The sequence below is a fragment of the Amblyomma maculatum genome, chromosome 4 (genome assembly GCF_055883805.1).
Source record: "Amblyomma maculatum isolate TAMU_Amacu chromosome 4, ASM5588380v1, whole genome shotgun sequence".
Taxonomy (NCBI): Eukaryota; Metazoa; Arthropoda; class Arachnida; order Ixodida; family Ixodidae; genus Amblyomma; species Amblyomma maculatum.
This window is the reverse complement of record NC_139347.1, coordinates 10078739-10095087: the sequence shown is the minus strand read 5'-3', so window position 1 is coordinate 10095087 and position 16349 is coordinate 10078739. Positions and strand designations below refer to the sequence as shown.

General features: G+C 48.0%; 1 protein-coding gene across 1 annotated transcript in view; it reads right to left on the bottom strand.

Annotated features, from left to right (window-relative positions):
* The window catches only part of pic (DNA damage-binding protein pic), a 118236-nt gene that overhangs the window by 46230 nt on the left and 55657 nt on the right, over positions 1-16349 (bottom strand). Inside the window, exons 13-15 of the mRNA XM_084600723.1 lie at positions 14040-14135; positions 12964-13092; positions 12611-12723 (exon numbers count right to left, since the gene is read on the bottom strand). Coding sequence (XP_084456849.1) covers positions 12611-12723; positions 12964-13092; positions 14040-14135 — 338 coding nt within the window. The remainder of the gene's footprint in view (positions 1-12610; positions 12724-12963; positions 13093-14039; positions 14136-16349) is intronic.

Genomic DNA, 16349 nt, shown 5'->3' with positions numbered 1-16349 from the left:
CAGAAGTGGCGTAGTACAGGTCCTGATGTCAAAATAAATTTTAACTGACGAAAGGCGGAGTCACAATCAGTAGTCCACTTGAAAGTCACATCTTTTTGCCGAAGACAAGTAAGTGGATGTGCTAGATCAGCAAACTTCGGAACAAAACGTCAGAAGTAGGAGCAAAGCCCCAAAAAACTCCTGAGCTGCTTTAAAAATTTCGATGGTTTAAAACAAGTGACAGCTTCAATTTTTTTCGGATCAGGCCTGACCCCATCCTTGTCTACAAGATGTCCAAGTACCCCTGTCTGGCGTTTTCCAAAACGACATTTCTTGGAATTGAGTACCAGACCAGCTTTCTCAATACATTCCAAGACAACCTCTAATAACTGTTGTGTTCACGAAAGGTAATTCCGAATATTACTACATCCCCCAAATAGCACATACAATGTTCCACTTCAGTCCGCGTAAAACTGTATCCATGAATCTTTCGAAGGTGGCTGGAGCGTTGCATAATCCACACGGCATCACATTAAAATCATATAGTCCGTCTGGGGTAATGAATGCCGTCTTTTCTTTGTCTTCCGGGTGCATGGGGATCTGCCAATAGCCTGATCGCAGAGGAAAAATAGGAGGCAGAATGCAAATAATCAATGGTGTCATCAATACGTGGCAGAGGATACACGTCCTTCTTAGTAACAGCATTCAGCTTTCGATAATCGAGACAAAATCGCCATGTGCCATCTTTCTTTTTGACTAATATCACAGGGGCAGCCCACGGACTAGATGATTCTTGAATGATGCCCTTATGCAGCATATCACGAATTTGTTCTTCGATCGTCTGACGCTCTGATGGGGATACACGATAAGGCTTCTGACGGATTGAATCAGCAGTCCCAGTATTGATTCTGTGCTGAGCACGGGAAATGGGAATCCGTGGTGGCGAGTATCGAGAGAAATCGAAAGCCGCAGCATGTTTCAACAGAACTTCCACTAATCTGTAACGGTCACTTGTTGGCAGAGATTTGTTAATCATGGTAAGAAATTTTGTCTTATCTACTTCTCAGCATGCGGTAGGCTGGGAATTGTCTGTGCTGAGTACTGCCACTGATTCAACAGCGTCTTCGTCAAAGTTGGCAAGCTTTAGGCCACGTGGTAATACAACAGGTTCATTAGAGCAGTTGTCGTCCACAAAAAAGAATGGCAATTCCTGACTGAAATGATGCAACGAGAAATCGGAACATTTTTCCTCGCGGTTGAGAGTGAGTGGTTCAACTACAGCGTCGAAGGCATCACTGGTACAGCTTGAACAAACAACTTGCATAAACTCTGCTGACATTGCAGGAATGACTACATCATCCACAATCGAAAGCGTGCCAGGATTGGTTGGCGAATTTTCACACAAAGCAGATTCAAAGTGAGTATTCATAGAAATGTTCCCATTGCGGAAGTCGAGGGTGGCCCCACATTGTTACAGAAAATTGAGACCAAGAATGACGTCATGCATTGATCGATCAAGTACTGCAAATTTGGTTCGGAATATGCGGCCGGCGATTACGAGGTTCACGGAACTGACTCCAAATGGGTTAAGTGATTCGCCACGAACACCACACAGTGTCGTCGCTCTATCCCAACCAAACATAACTTTACGACCAAGGCAGTTTTTAAAAGCGAGGCTTATAATAGAAATGGTTGCACCTGTGTCCACCAACGCCATAGCCCGTACACCGTCCACAAAAACTTAAATTCTGTTCTTTAACATTGAAACGGGTAGAGGCATAGGTAAGCTCAAAAAATTTGCGACCTCACTTTTATCGGTCGTACTGACTAGCATATATTGCAGCGTACAAGTCGACCTTTTTTTTTTTTTTTTTTGGTTTGGTTTGGTTTAAAATGTGCTTCCAAAAGTTGGGGGGTCAACTTACAATCGGAGTCGACGTATATGCGGAGTCTTAAAGACTGCTTATATGCGGGGTCAAAAGTAATTTCGACCGAGTCGCGGATAATATCATGCCCTGTGCGCTCGTAATTCCATAAAAGTTGTCAGATACAATGCGAAAGTGGAACTGCTTATAAAAAAAAAAAAAAAATTTTAATCGAGGTTTGCACCAAAGGTCTGTTTTAATGCGATAACAACTTGTTATCGACAAACCGTGGGTGTTCCATGGAAAAACGGCCAAAGCTGGGCGGGCTGGCAATGTTTGATACAAATGGGACAGCTACAAATCCAACCCAATCCAAAACGACCACAAGCGACCAGTCAGAATACTTCAGTCCTTGAACATATATATTTACAATCTACAATGCACCCTGGCCATTCCCCCGCCGTGGGTATGTGCCATTTTGTCTGAGATCATCATCACCATGAGCCGAGAAGCATTTTTGCGTGTTGTGTGCATTTCGCCATTTCTTCTCGTCGCACCGCCTGGACTCTAGCCGACATGACAGCTAACAGCAGTGCATGTGGTTTGTGTCAATCGACAGACGCCTTGCAAGATGCCGTCGCAACCTCGGCAACAGTACAGCGCTGCTTTCAAGCGGCAAGTCATACTCTACGCCGAGTCGGAAAACGATGTCGAAGCAGGGCGGAAGTTCGACATCTCAGAAAAGTGCGTGAGAGGCTGGAGAAAACAAAGAAGTAAGCCTTTTGCGTGTGCTGCTACATGCCATTCCTTTCGCGGGCCGAAGTCCGGAGGAGGCGGTTCGAGATTGGGTTCACGACCAGAGAAGCATGAGCCTGGGTGTTTGCTACAATGACATTGAAACAAAGGCACGCCCTGTCGCGGAGGAGGTGTGCATCCCGCGTACCGAGTTAAGAAATGGTGTAAGTGTTAAGAAATGGGTGACGAATTTCATGAAGAGAAACGGCCTAAGCCTAAGGCGACGAACGACTGTATGCCAACGGTTGCCCGAAGCCTACGAAGAAAAACGGAGCGCCTTTCTGCGCTACGTGAGTGACCTGCGGGCAACACATTCATTCCTGCTTGGTCAAATATGCAATGGTGACCAGACTCCAGTCTGGTTTGATATGCCTAGCAATAGGACCATGTCCGCAAATGGGGAGCGCCAGGTCCGCCTGCTGACAATGGGCAACATGCACAACCGTTTCACTGTCATGTTATGCTGTACGGCAGAGGGGCACAAGTTACCACCATTCCTTCTGTTCAAGAGGAAAACGATCCCGACGAAGGAAAAGTTCCCGCCAAAAGTCATCATGCGGGTGAATGAGAAGGGATTTTTTAATGATGAAATGGTCCTTGAATGGTTTCGTCTTCTGTGGTGCAGGCGTCTGGGGGCACTGCTGAAGCCCCGCAGCATGCTCATCCTGAACTTTCCGCGGCCACATAACCGACCATGTAAAAAAAGCGGTAGCGGACGCGGGATGCGACCTGGTCATTATTCCGGGCGGATTGACACTTATTCTTCAGCCACTGGATGTGGCGGTGAACAAACCATTCAAAGACCACATCGGTGCATTCTACGAGTGGCTCCAGCAAGAAAACCCAAAGACACCAACAGGGCGGCTGAAGCGAGCTTCTTTGGGCGAAGTGGCTCAATGGGTCAATGATGCCTGGTATGGACTACCAACAGACATGGTTTTTGCGGTGTTCTTCACGTGCAGCATCTCGGCACTGCTTCCGACGACCAGCGGCAGCAGTGGCTCATAAGATGATCACGACTGTGTTCTCACAAGCGATGACAGATGTCTCGTGAATGAATAAATGTTTCTTTATGACTCAGCTTTCTGAAATACCTTTTGGGCGAGCTAGGACCGCACAGTGCGGTAGCATCGACCTAAATTCGGAGTATAACTTTTTTTTGCCCAAAGGGGGTCGAGAGTTGGGGGGTCGACTTATAATCGGAGTCGAATTATAATCGGCAATATACGGTAGTTTCCCGAAGGTGGCGACCATCGTCGGGGAGAAGGTGAGAGTCGTAAGCGCCGAGATGGTGGTGTCAGGCTGCGGTCAGAGGCCGGTGATTCATTTTGTTTCAGCACCATTCTGTGCTCTTGTCGGCTAGGTATTGCTCTGTACTCATTACCGCCAGGTGTTCTTCTATATGGATCAACATTGTCAGCGGGAAACCTTGTATGGGAGTTTACCCACTGTCGGCGATACTGCTGGTATGGACGGCGGTTGCAGCAAAAACGCTAAACGTGGCCCATCATTCCACAGATATAGCACACCGGCAGCTCACATTCACGTGATGACTAAGGCTCATTGTGGCTTGGGTCGAACGCTTCATGGTCTGGATGTTGATGAGGAGGACGAGCGTGCTGGCTGTTGTAGGCATTGATGGTGGCAGGTTGAATGTTCGGGCCATGAGCAGCAGAGCATCGGATGTCCCAAGGAGATGTATCAGAGGGAGCATAACAGGCAAAAGGTGGACAATCGTCTGCCAAAGAGATTCCACTGTAGACGGGTCTGCCATGACCCCCAATATCGTGAAGCCTCCGAAGCTCTTCGCGGACAATCTGTCGAATTGTATCTGCCATGCTCGTCGCTTCAGGCACATCCACACTGGCGACAGTTGTGACATTCGGCAGCCGACCAAACTTCGGGATGATACGGCGTCGCTTCAAACCTTCAAAGGTGCGGCAGTGTCAGGTAACATCAGTTAGTCGTTTATTCTTCCACGTATGAATCAACGAAAGCACGTGGTCAGCTGCGATCATGACGCCCGCCCTAAGCGCGGCGTGATAAATGGAACCAGGCTTGTGCAACCAAGCCATCACGGGCACTCTGGCAAGTTCGCTCCCCGCCACCGCAGGAGCTAACAAAAGATAAACGCACCGCCCCGCGCCTTGACGTTATCGTTGCGCAGCGTCTTGGCACGCTGCCAAGAAATGAGCTGCGGATGAGACGACCGAAATGGAGTGGCGCGTGCCTTCGACATGCAGCGAAAACGCTCGCGATTTCTGCCGCGGCGACACAGAAACCTTGTTCCGAGCTGCCGCGGTGGCTCGAGCGGCGAGAGGGACGCAGTTCCAACAATTTGGAAATTTTTTGCTCTGTCGCTGCCGCTCGTGGCTGAGATCGCTCAATCGCTTGCAATGTGAGCGAGCTGGCCTTAACGCTTTTTTTTTTCTTTTTCCAAATTCTCGGGTGCAAAAGTGAAGGGTGGGTTCATTATGCGAGTGGGTTGATTAGGCGACAAATACGGTATCGTTTTTTTCGCATCGTAAGTGCCGTCACAAGGCGATTTCTGTATATCGAATTATCGATATATCGAACTATTTCGCGATCCCCTTCGAGTTCGATATATCCGGGTTCGACTGTAATACATGACAAACTTGACGGTGCAGCGGCTGCCCATTGTTATATCCAATATATTGTTAAAGCCGGCAATGTTATAATTGAGTTTGACTGTATATGAATTTGCAGCTCTTATTACAGTAGAACCCCGCTATTGTTAACTTGCATATTGTAAATACTCCAATATAGTAGAGTGAAACTGAAGTCCCTGTTCATCTTTCATAGACGAATGCACATTTTCCCCCCTTTATAGCATTCTTGGTAAAAATCGTATATAGTAAAGTGCATCTGGCCGCAGCGACGACTTCCCAAGAAATGCCATCACCGCATGTTCGTGAGGCAATTTTCTTCTTTTTTTGAAGAAGAAGAAAAAAAAGTGTTCTTTTAAATGGCTTTACCACCAGGCTTCGCAGCACTCGGGAGAACCCAACTTTACGTAAGCCTTGGAACCGTGAGGGAAAGCATGCACCATATAGGAAAACAAAGAAAGTAATGCTGTCTGCAAACATGGAAAGATGGCAGATTGGTCCATTCAAAAAGTAGAGTCAAGATGCAGCGAGAAATAGAGAAGGGAAGAAACAGCTTAACATTTGCAGCACTGTGCAGCATGAAGCACAAGGCAGCGGTGGCAAGAACTGGGGGCGTGCGTGGTTTCGCAGCACTTGACTGCGGCATGCATTTCTCATCTATTGCCTTTTAAAAGACAGAAATAGCGGGAGATAATGCCATGTTCATGAAAGGCTCTGGCTTTCACATGAAATCAAGCTTGGCTATATTCGCAGCCACGTTGCCCTCATGCTTCCTTCCACGAGATGTAAACAAAACTGAAAAAATGACGTGAGGAAATGAGAGAGATAGATGGTATTTTAGAGTGCCTTTTCATTAAGCAACAAGACGTGCTCAGTAAGTGGCCATTTAATTACCAGGCAGCATCTTCAGGATCTTTTCATCATCAAAAACTGATATACTAGTAAAGACCCTGATATAGTAAAGACATCTGCCGGTCCCCGTGACGTTACTATAAAGGGGTTCTACTGATATACAGGGTGTCCCAGCTAACTTGAACCAAGGGTTACAAAATAATATATTTGAGGTAGGTCAGTGAAACCAATTGCATACAACTGCCAGCCTGTTTGCCAACTACAGGCAACTTTTTGTTTTCCAATTACTTAATTGGCTAATTATGTAAATTTCTCTAATTTATTAAATATAGACTTTAGACCAAAAATTTGAATTGGAAAGTTGTAGAGCACCTTCAGAAACCCCCATTCCATTAATTGCGATAAAGAAAGTCTCACGTGTATCTTTTTTTCCGGGCTCAGAAGAAAGCCCGCGAAATACAAATAATACCACGTGACTAGTGCATTTGTGCGCCGCGATTGTGGTGCTCTCAGTCGTGGTTTTAGCGAACGAAATTAGCTGCGGCCGTGTCTCCTTGGCCCCGTTAAAGCGGCAGGCCGATATGCCTGCGATGGCTTCTTCGCCCGCTTCAGACAGCCGGCCCACGTGACGGGGCAAGTAGCAGCGAGAGCGGCAAGCTGACACCACCGAGATTCTAACAAGGCCTCCTTCTCTCCCATCAGCGAACGTCGCGACACACGGATGAGCGATAAGGTATCAGCCACTGAATCTCAACATACAGGCTTGGGTAAAGGGGTGAGATGACATCATGTGACTCGACTAAAATTAGCGCTGCACCTTCATTTGCCGGTTCTTTATCGCCATCCGCCTGTCGCAATGTAGGCTGCTGCGGTGCGCAGGCCTGGCCAAAATCACGGTGGCGACGGGCGAGCTCGAGCTCGCTCGAACCATTGCCAACATTTCTGCCTGCCGCTGCAACGGGATCATCGGGTCACGACCGCAGCTGATTTCGTTCGCTTCAAACCACGACTGAGCGCACCACAATCGCGGCGCACAAATGCGCTAGTCACGTGGTATTATTTGTATTTCGCGGGCTTTCTTCTGAGCCCGGAAAAAAAGATACACGTGAGACTTTCTTTATCGCAATTAATGGAATGGAGGTTTCTGAAGGTGCTCTACAACTTTCCAATTCACATTTTTGGTCTAAAGTCGATATTTAATAAATTAGAGAAATTAACATAATTAGCTAATTAAGTAATTGCAAAACAAAAAATTTCCTGTAGTGCGCAAACAGGCTGGTAGTTGTATGCAATTGGTTTCACTGACCTACCTCAAATATATTATTTTGTAACCCTTGGTTCAAGTTAGCTGGGACACCCGGTATATGGCATATATATGATATACTGGAAAAGGAAAGAAAATTCAGTATTAAAGAAAAGGAGTAAAAATTACGCACAAAGTATTTTTTTTTCTGAGCACATTCGAAACGGTTGGCAGCGTTGAACCGTTTGAACTGGAACGGAATGTGTCTTCGGAGCCGAAACCATTTCTAACCCGAAAAATTTACGGTTGAACACCCTAGTTCTAGGTATGTCCTGTTGTGCCTGGCTAAAGCCGCCCAGAAATTCAGCTGGACGCCAAACTTCTTCGGCGAACGCCTCCTTCACAAACTTTGGATGCTTCTCTGCAAAGCACCAGTGCACTGGAGGCGAGCCGTACCAAAGGGAGAGAGGCGACGTGTTTCAACATGAGCTGAGCATCCAGACAGCACGGCGCCATGGCCCTGACGGTGAACCCCTTCTCGCCCCGCGGCATATTTGAAGCGAGAGCGCAGCGAGCTCTCCCATTGGCCCTGCGAAAGTGCTGCCGTCGGATTGGACCATTTTGAGCGTCAACGGTTCTCGGCGACGGAGTCTCAAGTGCTTCCGTTCGAGACTCCGAGTGTGAGTTCGTCACTAGCGTCCATCGGGAGCAGTTCGCCCCCTGACAGTGCGGACGCGGCGGAATCTCCCCGGCCGTCGCTGCGCGAGAACAGTCGCGTACGGCTATGTTAGCTTTCGGCCCCAGAGCCGAACTCGTTGTTTAAATGCCTGTAAATAGTGTATAAAGCCTTTTCTTCATCTCACCAGCGCCGACTCGGATTCATCGCTACCGCCCAGGGAGCTGACAGCCCTCGTTCACGAAACGGGTGACGAGCGCTGCGTTACCAACTCCTTGGCACAACCCTGTTGACGGTGGGCTACTGTGTGATAACCCCACCGGCACAACATTGGTGGCAATTGCGGGATCCACTGGCACAACCCTGTTGATGGTGGGCTACTGTGTGAAAACCCTACCGGCACAACATTGGTGGCAGCGGTGGGATCCACGGGCACAACCCTGTTGACGGTGGGCTACTGTGTGATAACCCCACCGGCACAACATTGGATGGCAGCTGCGGGATTGACCGGCGTCAGGCATCTCGGCGCGGTGAGTATCTGAAGTTTCCCTCAAATGCCAGACTTCTCTAACACACAGGGTAGCTTAGAGAAAGGCTGAGCGTAGCATTGTGTTAACCTGGCGTGTTTCAAGCCTACAGGAAGTGTTTTGAAAACCAAGGGATGCGAAGAAGGGAATCAGTGTGAGAAAGGCTTGCGCATCTCTAGCTAGGAGTGAGATAGCGAACGTATAGTACACTATTCTAAAAAGGCAAACAACTAGAGGCCGGTAAAAGATGGAGAGTTACAAGGTCAAAGAACTTCTCCAAATTTGTGATGAGTTGGGCATCGATTTGGGGTCAGCGAAAAGAAAAAAGGACATTCTTGCGATCATGCAGGCAGAAGTGACGGTTGAGGAAGCCGCAGAGGCCTGGGATGATATTCAAGAGAGAAAAGGGAAGGAGGAAGCCAAAAGGCTAGAACTCCAAAAGCGCGAGGAGCGTGAAAAGCTAGAAAGGCTAGAACGCCAAAAGCGCGAGGAGTGTAAAAAGCACGAACTCGAGTGCTATGAGCGTGAGAAGCTTGAACGCCAAGAGCGCTATGAGCGTGAAAGGTTAGAACGCCAAAAGCGGTTTTCTCGCTTGGAGAAGCTTAGGCAGCTTGAGCTTTCGGCATATGAAAAACGTGTTGAAAGGCATGACGCTTTAATTGCCATTCAAGGTAACAGTTCGAAGCCGCGAGAGTGTCTGCAACCGTTCCTCATCGCTGAGGACATGGCAGAGTACTTGGCAGATTTCGAGCGTGTCTGCAAAAGTAAGCGCTTCGAGCGAGATACTTGGGCACAAAAATTGGTCGCTCTTCTCTCCGCTGAGGTGTCGGAAGAAATCAAGCGCGTGTTAGACGTTGACTTGAAAAACTACGATTACTTGAAAGAGTCTTTACTGAAAAGACATCGGCTGTCACCAATGGAGCTTGGGGACAGGTATCGGCGTGAGAAAAACTGTACCAAAACGTTTTTGGATTTGGCGTGTCAATTGAAAGCCGATGTAACCGAATGGCTAGAAAGTCAGGAAGTCTCGGAGCAAATTGTGCTTGCACAAGAGAATGAGACAAAGCTTGGGGAAGCGGCCGAGCAAAGCGACCGCAGCAGCGAGCTGATCGAGTCTCGAATAGAAGTGTCTAGGGTTACCTTGGTCGAGCCACTGGCAGCTGAGACGGTTGGAGCCGACTCCATCGGCGAGAAATCCACAGCGACACCGTCCTGCACGCCGCCCCATGTAGCTGTAAGCAATCCACGAAACGAGAGTGGGGAACTGGCAGTAAATGAACCGCCTGACAACTCAGAAGCAGAAGTTGCAAAGCGTGGCGGAGATGTATTCACGCTAGGAGATGGCAAAAGTGCAATTTCCAAAGTCAGCGTCGCCATCGATCATGACACGCGGAAAAACGAAGTGGCACTCATGGAGATTGCGCAGCCCACGAGTGTTGAACAGCTAAGGCAGACCCATGACGTGGATGCTGTCGAGAGCCACAACAGCGAGCACGACAGCGAGCGACTAGACAGCAGCCATGAGTCTTCCTGTGGCGGAAACAACCTTGGTGCGAACATGGACCTCACGCGATCCGAAGCGCCGCAGCTGTCGGACGAACGTGATCGTGCGCCGGTTAGCGCTGAGCGATGTGGCACACTGGCAGATCAGTGTAACTTGAGTGGCGAGCCTGCAGACGATATGCTTAGCTCAGGGGCTGGCGTGAGCGAGCCTTGTCCTTGTTCGGACAAGACTGGCAGTGAGTCATGCGCTGCTGGCCGTGATGCAGGCGCGGCGCCGCACTCCGACGATGTCGGCGCCATACTATCTCCGGTTACCGGCAGCTTGAAAGAGCTGGCACCAAAAGAAAGAAAGCAAACATTCAAGTGCAGCCGCCGAAACGAGCGGAAAGGCAGGTGCATGAAAGAATGCTGTCACCGAAAGGTGAGAAAACGCAAACGATCGCGAAAGGAAAAGAAGCGGCGATCTCAGCGGCACAAATGGACCTGTGCTCTGAAAATGCGCGATTGGTGCGCAAAGCGTAAGGAACGAGACAGATCGTTCAACAAAGCGAGTAACTTCTGCTCGTCTGTTCTTTTACGCACAAAGTGGAAACAAAGGTCTCGTAGAGAAATGGACAGCCGAAGCTGTAGCGGAGGGAGGAGAACCAAACCGCCCGAATACTGCTTCGCGTTCTGCCGCTTGCCGAAGAGAGCAGCACAATGCGAACTCGGATGCTTTGAGTCATGCATTCGAGACATAGCTACCTTCGACGAGCATTTCGTCGCTAACGGTAATGCTCTAGGCAGATCGGGGCAAAATTGAATGACATCCTTGCTTCCTCAGTTATGGTCTACGGTCTAGGTGATTTCAAGGAGACTCTTTTCCATTACTGATCATTAATTTTCCATCCTATTTATTGTATCATTAATGTACAAAATTGTTGTTTGAACCTTGTGTACTGCATCCTATACACTTGTCTCTTGTTGTTGTGGGAGCAAAAAAAAAAAAGGGACAACAATTTAGCTAATTGAATTTGAAATTTTGCCTCTGTCTGGTGTTTGACGGGTGACCGAGGGTACTTGCTTGAGTTGGGTGTTGCCTGTTGTCTGTCGGTTTTGCAAGCCGCAGAAAAGTCTACCGTTACCAGTGGCGAGTGACAAGGGCATCGGAGCGACCCGAGCGAAGTTGATCGGCGTGCCCCGGCAACAAGGCTGTCGGCAGAGATCCTCACCTGGCGAGTGGAACCCGAGGCACGTGAGGCTGCCTGGCGCCCGGACACTGGACGTGAGCTTGGAGGAACCTGGCGAACGAGCGCGCCCGGCATCCGAGCCACATGCGAGCAGCTCGTCTTCCCGGCGCATTGTCTGATGGCGGGGGTGCTGTTGTGCCTGGACAAAGCCGCCCAGAAATTCAGCCGGACGCCAAACTTCTTCGGCGAACGCCTCCTTCACAAACTTTGGATGCTTCTCTGCAAAGCACCAGTGCACTGGAGGCAAGCCATACCAAAGGGAGAGAGGCGACGTATTTCAACATGAGCTGAGCATCCAGACAGCACGGCGCCGTGGCTCTGACGGTGAACCCCTTGTCGCCCCGCGGCATATTTGAAGCGAGAGCGCAGCGAGCTCTCCCATTGGCCCTGCGAAAGTGCTGCCGTCGGATTGGACCATTTTGAGCGTCAACGGTTCTCAGCGACGGAGTCTCAAGTGCTTCCGTTCGAGACTCCGAGTGTGAGTTCGTCACTAGCGTCCATCGGGAGCAGTTCGCCCCCTGACAGTGCGGACGCGGCGGAATCTCCCCGGCCGTCGCTGCGCGAGAACAGTCGCGTACGGCTATGTTAGCTTTCGGCCCCAGAGCCGAACTCGTTGTTTAAATGCCTGTAAATAGTCTATAAAGCCTTCATCTCACCAGCGCCGACTCGGATTCATCGCTACCGCCCAGGGAGCTGACAGCCCTCGTTCACGAAACGGGTGACGAGCGCTGCGTTACCAACTCCTTGGCACAACCCTGTTGACGGTGGGCTACTGTGTGATAACCCCACCGGCACAACATTGGTGGCAGTTGCGGGATCCACTGGCACAACCCTGTTGACGGTGGGCTACTGTGTGATAACCCCACCGGCACAACATTGGTGGCAGCGGTGGGATCCACTGGCACAACCCTGTTGACGGTGGGCTACTGTGTGATAACCCCACCGGCACAACAGTCCAGAACTAGATGTCAAATGGCTGGCACTTGCATACAGCAAGTTTTTGCTAGGAAAAATGTGAACAGAGTAGCTGACATAAGCCTGCAAAATTCATGCCACAATGAAAATTGATCACGAATATCAGGATGGAGTTACTTTTAAGCTGGCAGCTTTGGATGCCAGATGTAAGAAAGCTTGAACAAATTATTTTGTTGGGAATTGTCCGATTCAAATTCAAAGCTCACACATTCACTCCCACACCTATATCTTCTACACTCAATGTGCTCCTCAGCCACTGGACTTCTTCGGCAACTTGCAGTGTGTCGAAAGGTTTGCAATCTAGAGGGACGAGAAACACAACAGACTTGTCCACCCTACCTTCAAATGTGTGCTGGTCGATGATGAGAAGGTTGTGAACTTCCACCTCTTGGCCAAGCTGGTCATTGCCGGTGCTGACTGCACCAGGCTTGAACACAGAACTCATGTTGGAGCTGCAGAGACAGGCAAAAAGCAATCCAACACTACTCGTTCCGCTTAGGCTTGCATACAGCTGCATACCCCAACTAATATGGTGGCCAGCATCTTATCTGACTGCTTCATTTTATGCCATCCATAGTAAAACATGTACCCATACTTCACAGGGCCTCCGTGCAAAGTATGCAAAAATTTGGGGGATGAGCAATAAGAATGGCCTTCTGCATAGGAAATTCAAGACACAGGGGAGAACAGACCTGTAGGTGACATTCTGTGCCTGGGTGCTTGCACTGGGCCTTACGGGTGTCAAGCCGTTGTTGCCTTGGATGTCGTTGCGGATGGTGATCACTCCAAACGTTTGTGTGGCTTCCTGGTAGGCGATTCTCCTGCAGAGCATGGCATCAATATTTGCGGGCGTCAAAGTGGCGACAGGTGCTGTAGAACAAAACTTGTCATCTTTTGTTATGAATCCGTGCTAAGCAGTCAAGCACATAGAAATGTGACAACGAAACTGATGACATGGAAGAAATGGTCTTCAGGCCTGTCTACTGGAGAAACTCATTGTTTCTGCTTTCGTGTATTTCTTTTTTTTCCCTAGTGAGCATGGCACGGTGAGTATGATGATCAACCAGTGCAGCCCTGGCCTTTAAAACTGAGCTCTCGGCTGGTCCAAGCAACCATGCAAGCTGCTTTCCGAAGTTTGCAATCATGTATGGCACTTCTAGAAGTGCTGCAAGCAATGTGCGAAGACAGCAAGCAATCTGCGAAGACAGATTATGTTGTAAAATAAAAAATGCAAGGCAACACTGCCAGACATGGCACAGATTCATATGAGCAGCCCATCCAATGGGTGAGTGGGTCAATTCCTTTGTAGACTACACCAATGCAAGTGCAATGTTCACCGAGTATTTCCAGCTTCAATGAAGCTAGAGAGTAATGACTCGCTTCTTAGCAGGGCAAGGAAAAAAGTGTTTCGCTAATGTTTCTGTTGATCATTTTAAAATAATTATCCACAACAAATAAAGGAAGAACAAGTGACCAAAAAACCTATACCATCCGCGAGGTGCAGGCTGTCCTGATCATTCTCTCAGCTTGGTGCTCACTTACTACAAGTGCCTGACTGATGTCAGAAGCAATAGATACTTCTTTTGTTGGGGGGGGGGGGAGTGAAATGTTTTTCAACAACAGCGAAGAACTAAGCGTCCAGACTTGCTTTTACTGCTTTCTACAAAAAACAAAAAAAAAAGAAAAGAAAGAAAGAAAGAAAGAAAGAAAGAGAAAGAAAGAAAGAAATGGAATGGAGACAAATGCATAAAAGACGGCCAGAACTTGCCTTGGCAGTTCCCCGAGAGGGACAGTGCGAATGTGGAGCTTCTGGATTTCATCAATGGTGCCAATGAGAAGGGTGTTGTCATTGGCGAGGGCAAGGCTACAAACAAGAAGAATAAACATAGAAAATTTTTTTGCTCTTAGTACAGAATGAAAAACACGTGGTGCCTATGCAAACCCAGCACCAAGGCTTACACACAAAGAAAAGCAAGGAAAGGTACCTGCACTTCTGTTACTGTCATTCAGGAATACGCCAATGTGAATCCAGCAACGGCTGGAGAGGGCAAATAAGCTTTGAAATGATCCCCCAAGGTCATATAATGAGAGTAATTAAATCAGCTTCCATAGAGTGGCATTTCAGGTGACGTACGTAAACATCATACTAGATCCGTTGAAAAAGGATGCCTGCATCTGCTGCCCAGCATCAAGTAAAACACAGGTACAAATTCATCTATATTTAAATGTGTGCGCATGAAGGGGTGACTGCTGTAGTCTGCTTCCTGCTGCTCCATCGTACAGTCTGCCAGGGCCACAGCTGTCCTCAATATGGACTCTGCCCTTGACTCGCGCATGTCACGCACTGCAGACCAACGGCGATCGCATGCATTTCAGTGCAGTAGTACTAAGTACTCATTCGCTTATGACATGGACCTGCATAAATGGCGCCGGCAACATAAGGTGTGCCACAAACAACTGCAGTCAGGACATGAAGTAACCACAACAGCTCATTTGAGTTAAGGCGAAAGCCTTTCTAGGCTCATGAAACGAAATCCCATGCATGAGATTTGTGCACCAGATCTGTAATATTCAGTGAGATTCCACAAGATGTGTTCTTGTCTAGTGTTTCTGCCATCTGCAATCCCACATTTGAATGCGTGCCAAGGAACGCCACTTGCCGGAGAAAGTGTGACAGATACTGCGCCTTTCCTTTCCTGTAAACCAATTATAGTTACATGTGGCAGTGCAACAAAAGCTGATAAGAGGTAAACGAAGAGAAGAAGGGTAGGCTTTCGCCATTCTTTTCTTAAGAGACATCTAAGAGACCCTCTAATTTTTCGTCAGTGCAATATGACAGAGATGAAATCAGATTTTTTTCAAGCCGATTTTGATATATAAAATATCAGGAAAAGAAACTTGTGTAAGCGACCCTTTGCTGACGCTATCTAAACAAGAGCAGGAATTCTAGGAAAAATAAAAAAGAGAGAACAAAAGAGAGAACAAAAGAGAAAAATTATCTTTTGTGTCAGATGTACACATTTATCCACAGATACGATTGCAACATTGCTGACTTGATGGTTTTTGAGTTGTTTTTATGTGTGAATCATGTGTGTTTTCTGCAATAAAATTTCAGTAGATAGTTTGTGCTCCAGTGTCTCGTGTCGTTTTCTACGTCTGTTGATCAAAAGCGCAACGATGTTCGAACATGTCAATCCAACTAGCCCAATTTGAAACCCTTTTGACGAAACATTCTTGATGGCGACATGATTTCCATTCTCCTAAAATGGACTTTATAGAATGCAGCTTGTTTATTTCACCCTCCTTTTACCCTCCCATGCGGCCTACCACTTACCATATTTTACAATGTATAAACCCCCGACCCCTCCAAATTTTTTTGTCCGTGTGTCTTATCCACCGGTGGGCTTATACGCGGAATAAACTAGGGCGGCTGCGGCCGCTTTTGTTCCGCGCCCGAAAAGGTCCTTTAGCGCTGCACGATATGGGCGCAATTAAGCGACCCAGGTGATCTAAATTAATCCAGAGCCCATAACTATGACCTCGCTCATAGCCCATATGTCACTTCGGGACAAATCCAACAATTTGCAATTTTTACAAGCCAAAATATTGGGTGGGCAGCGCAGGCATGCGCCCAAGGCGGAAAATGCCACACCCCAACTGCGCGCCATCTTCTGCCATGCACATCAATTGCATTTCGAAAGAACTCAAAAGTAACATCAAATTGCTTTGCAAAAAAGAAATGCAATTCATACATTTTTACAGACAGTTTCTTTCTAAATGATGAAAGTGCATTTTTAATTTTGAAATGGTAGCAGGGCTCCCCCGCCTTTCACAGTGTTGCAAATATCTTGTGAAATATAGTACAATTAATAAACAGCAGGCGCGGCTAGAGTTGGACGCCGATGGCCGCATTCCAGATCCTGTCCTGCCTTGATTTAGCACAGACACAGTGGCTGACATGTCCGCTATGTCCAGCATTCAGCTGCTGAGCATGGTGGCGTGAGATCGGTGACGGCTCTTGAATTTCAATGGAAGAAATTTATATGTGCATATGCGGTGGTATGTATTTTTGTTACAT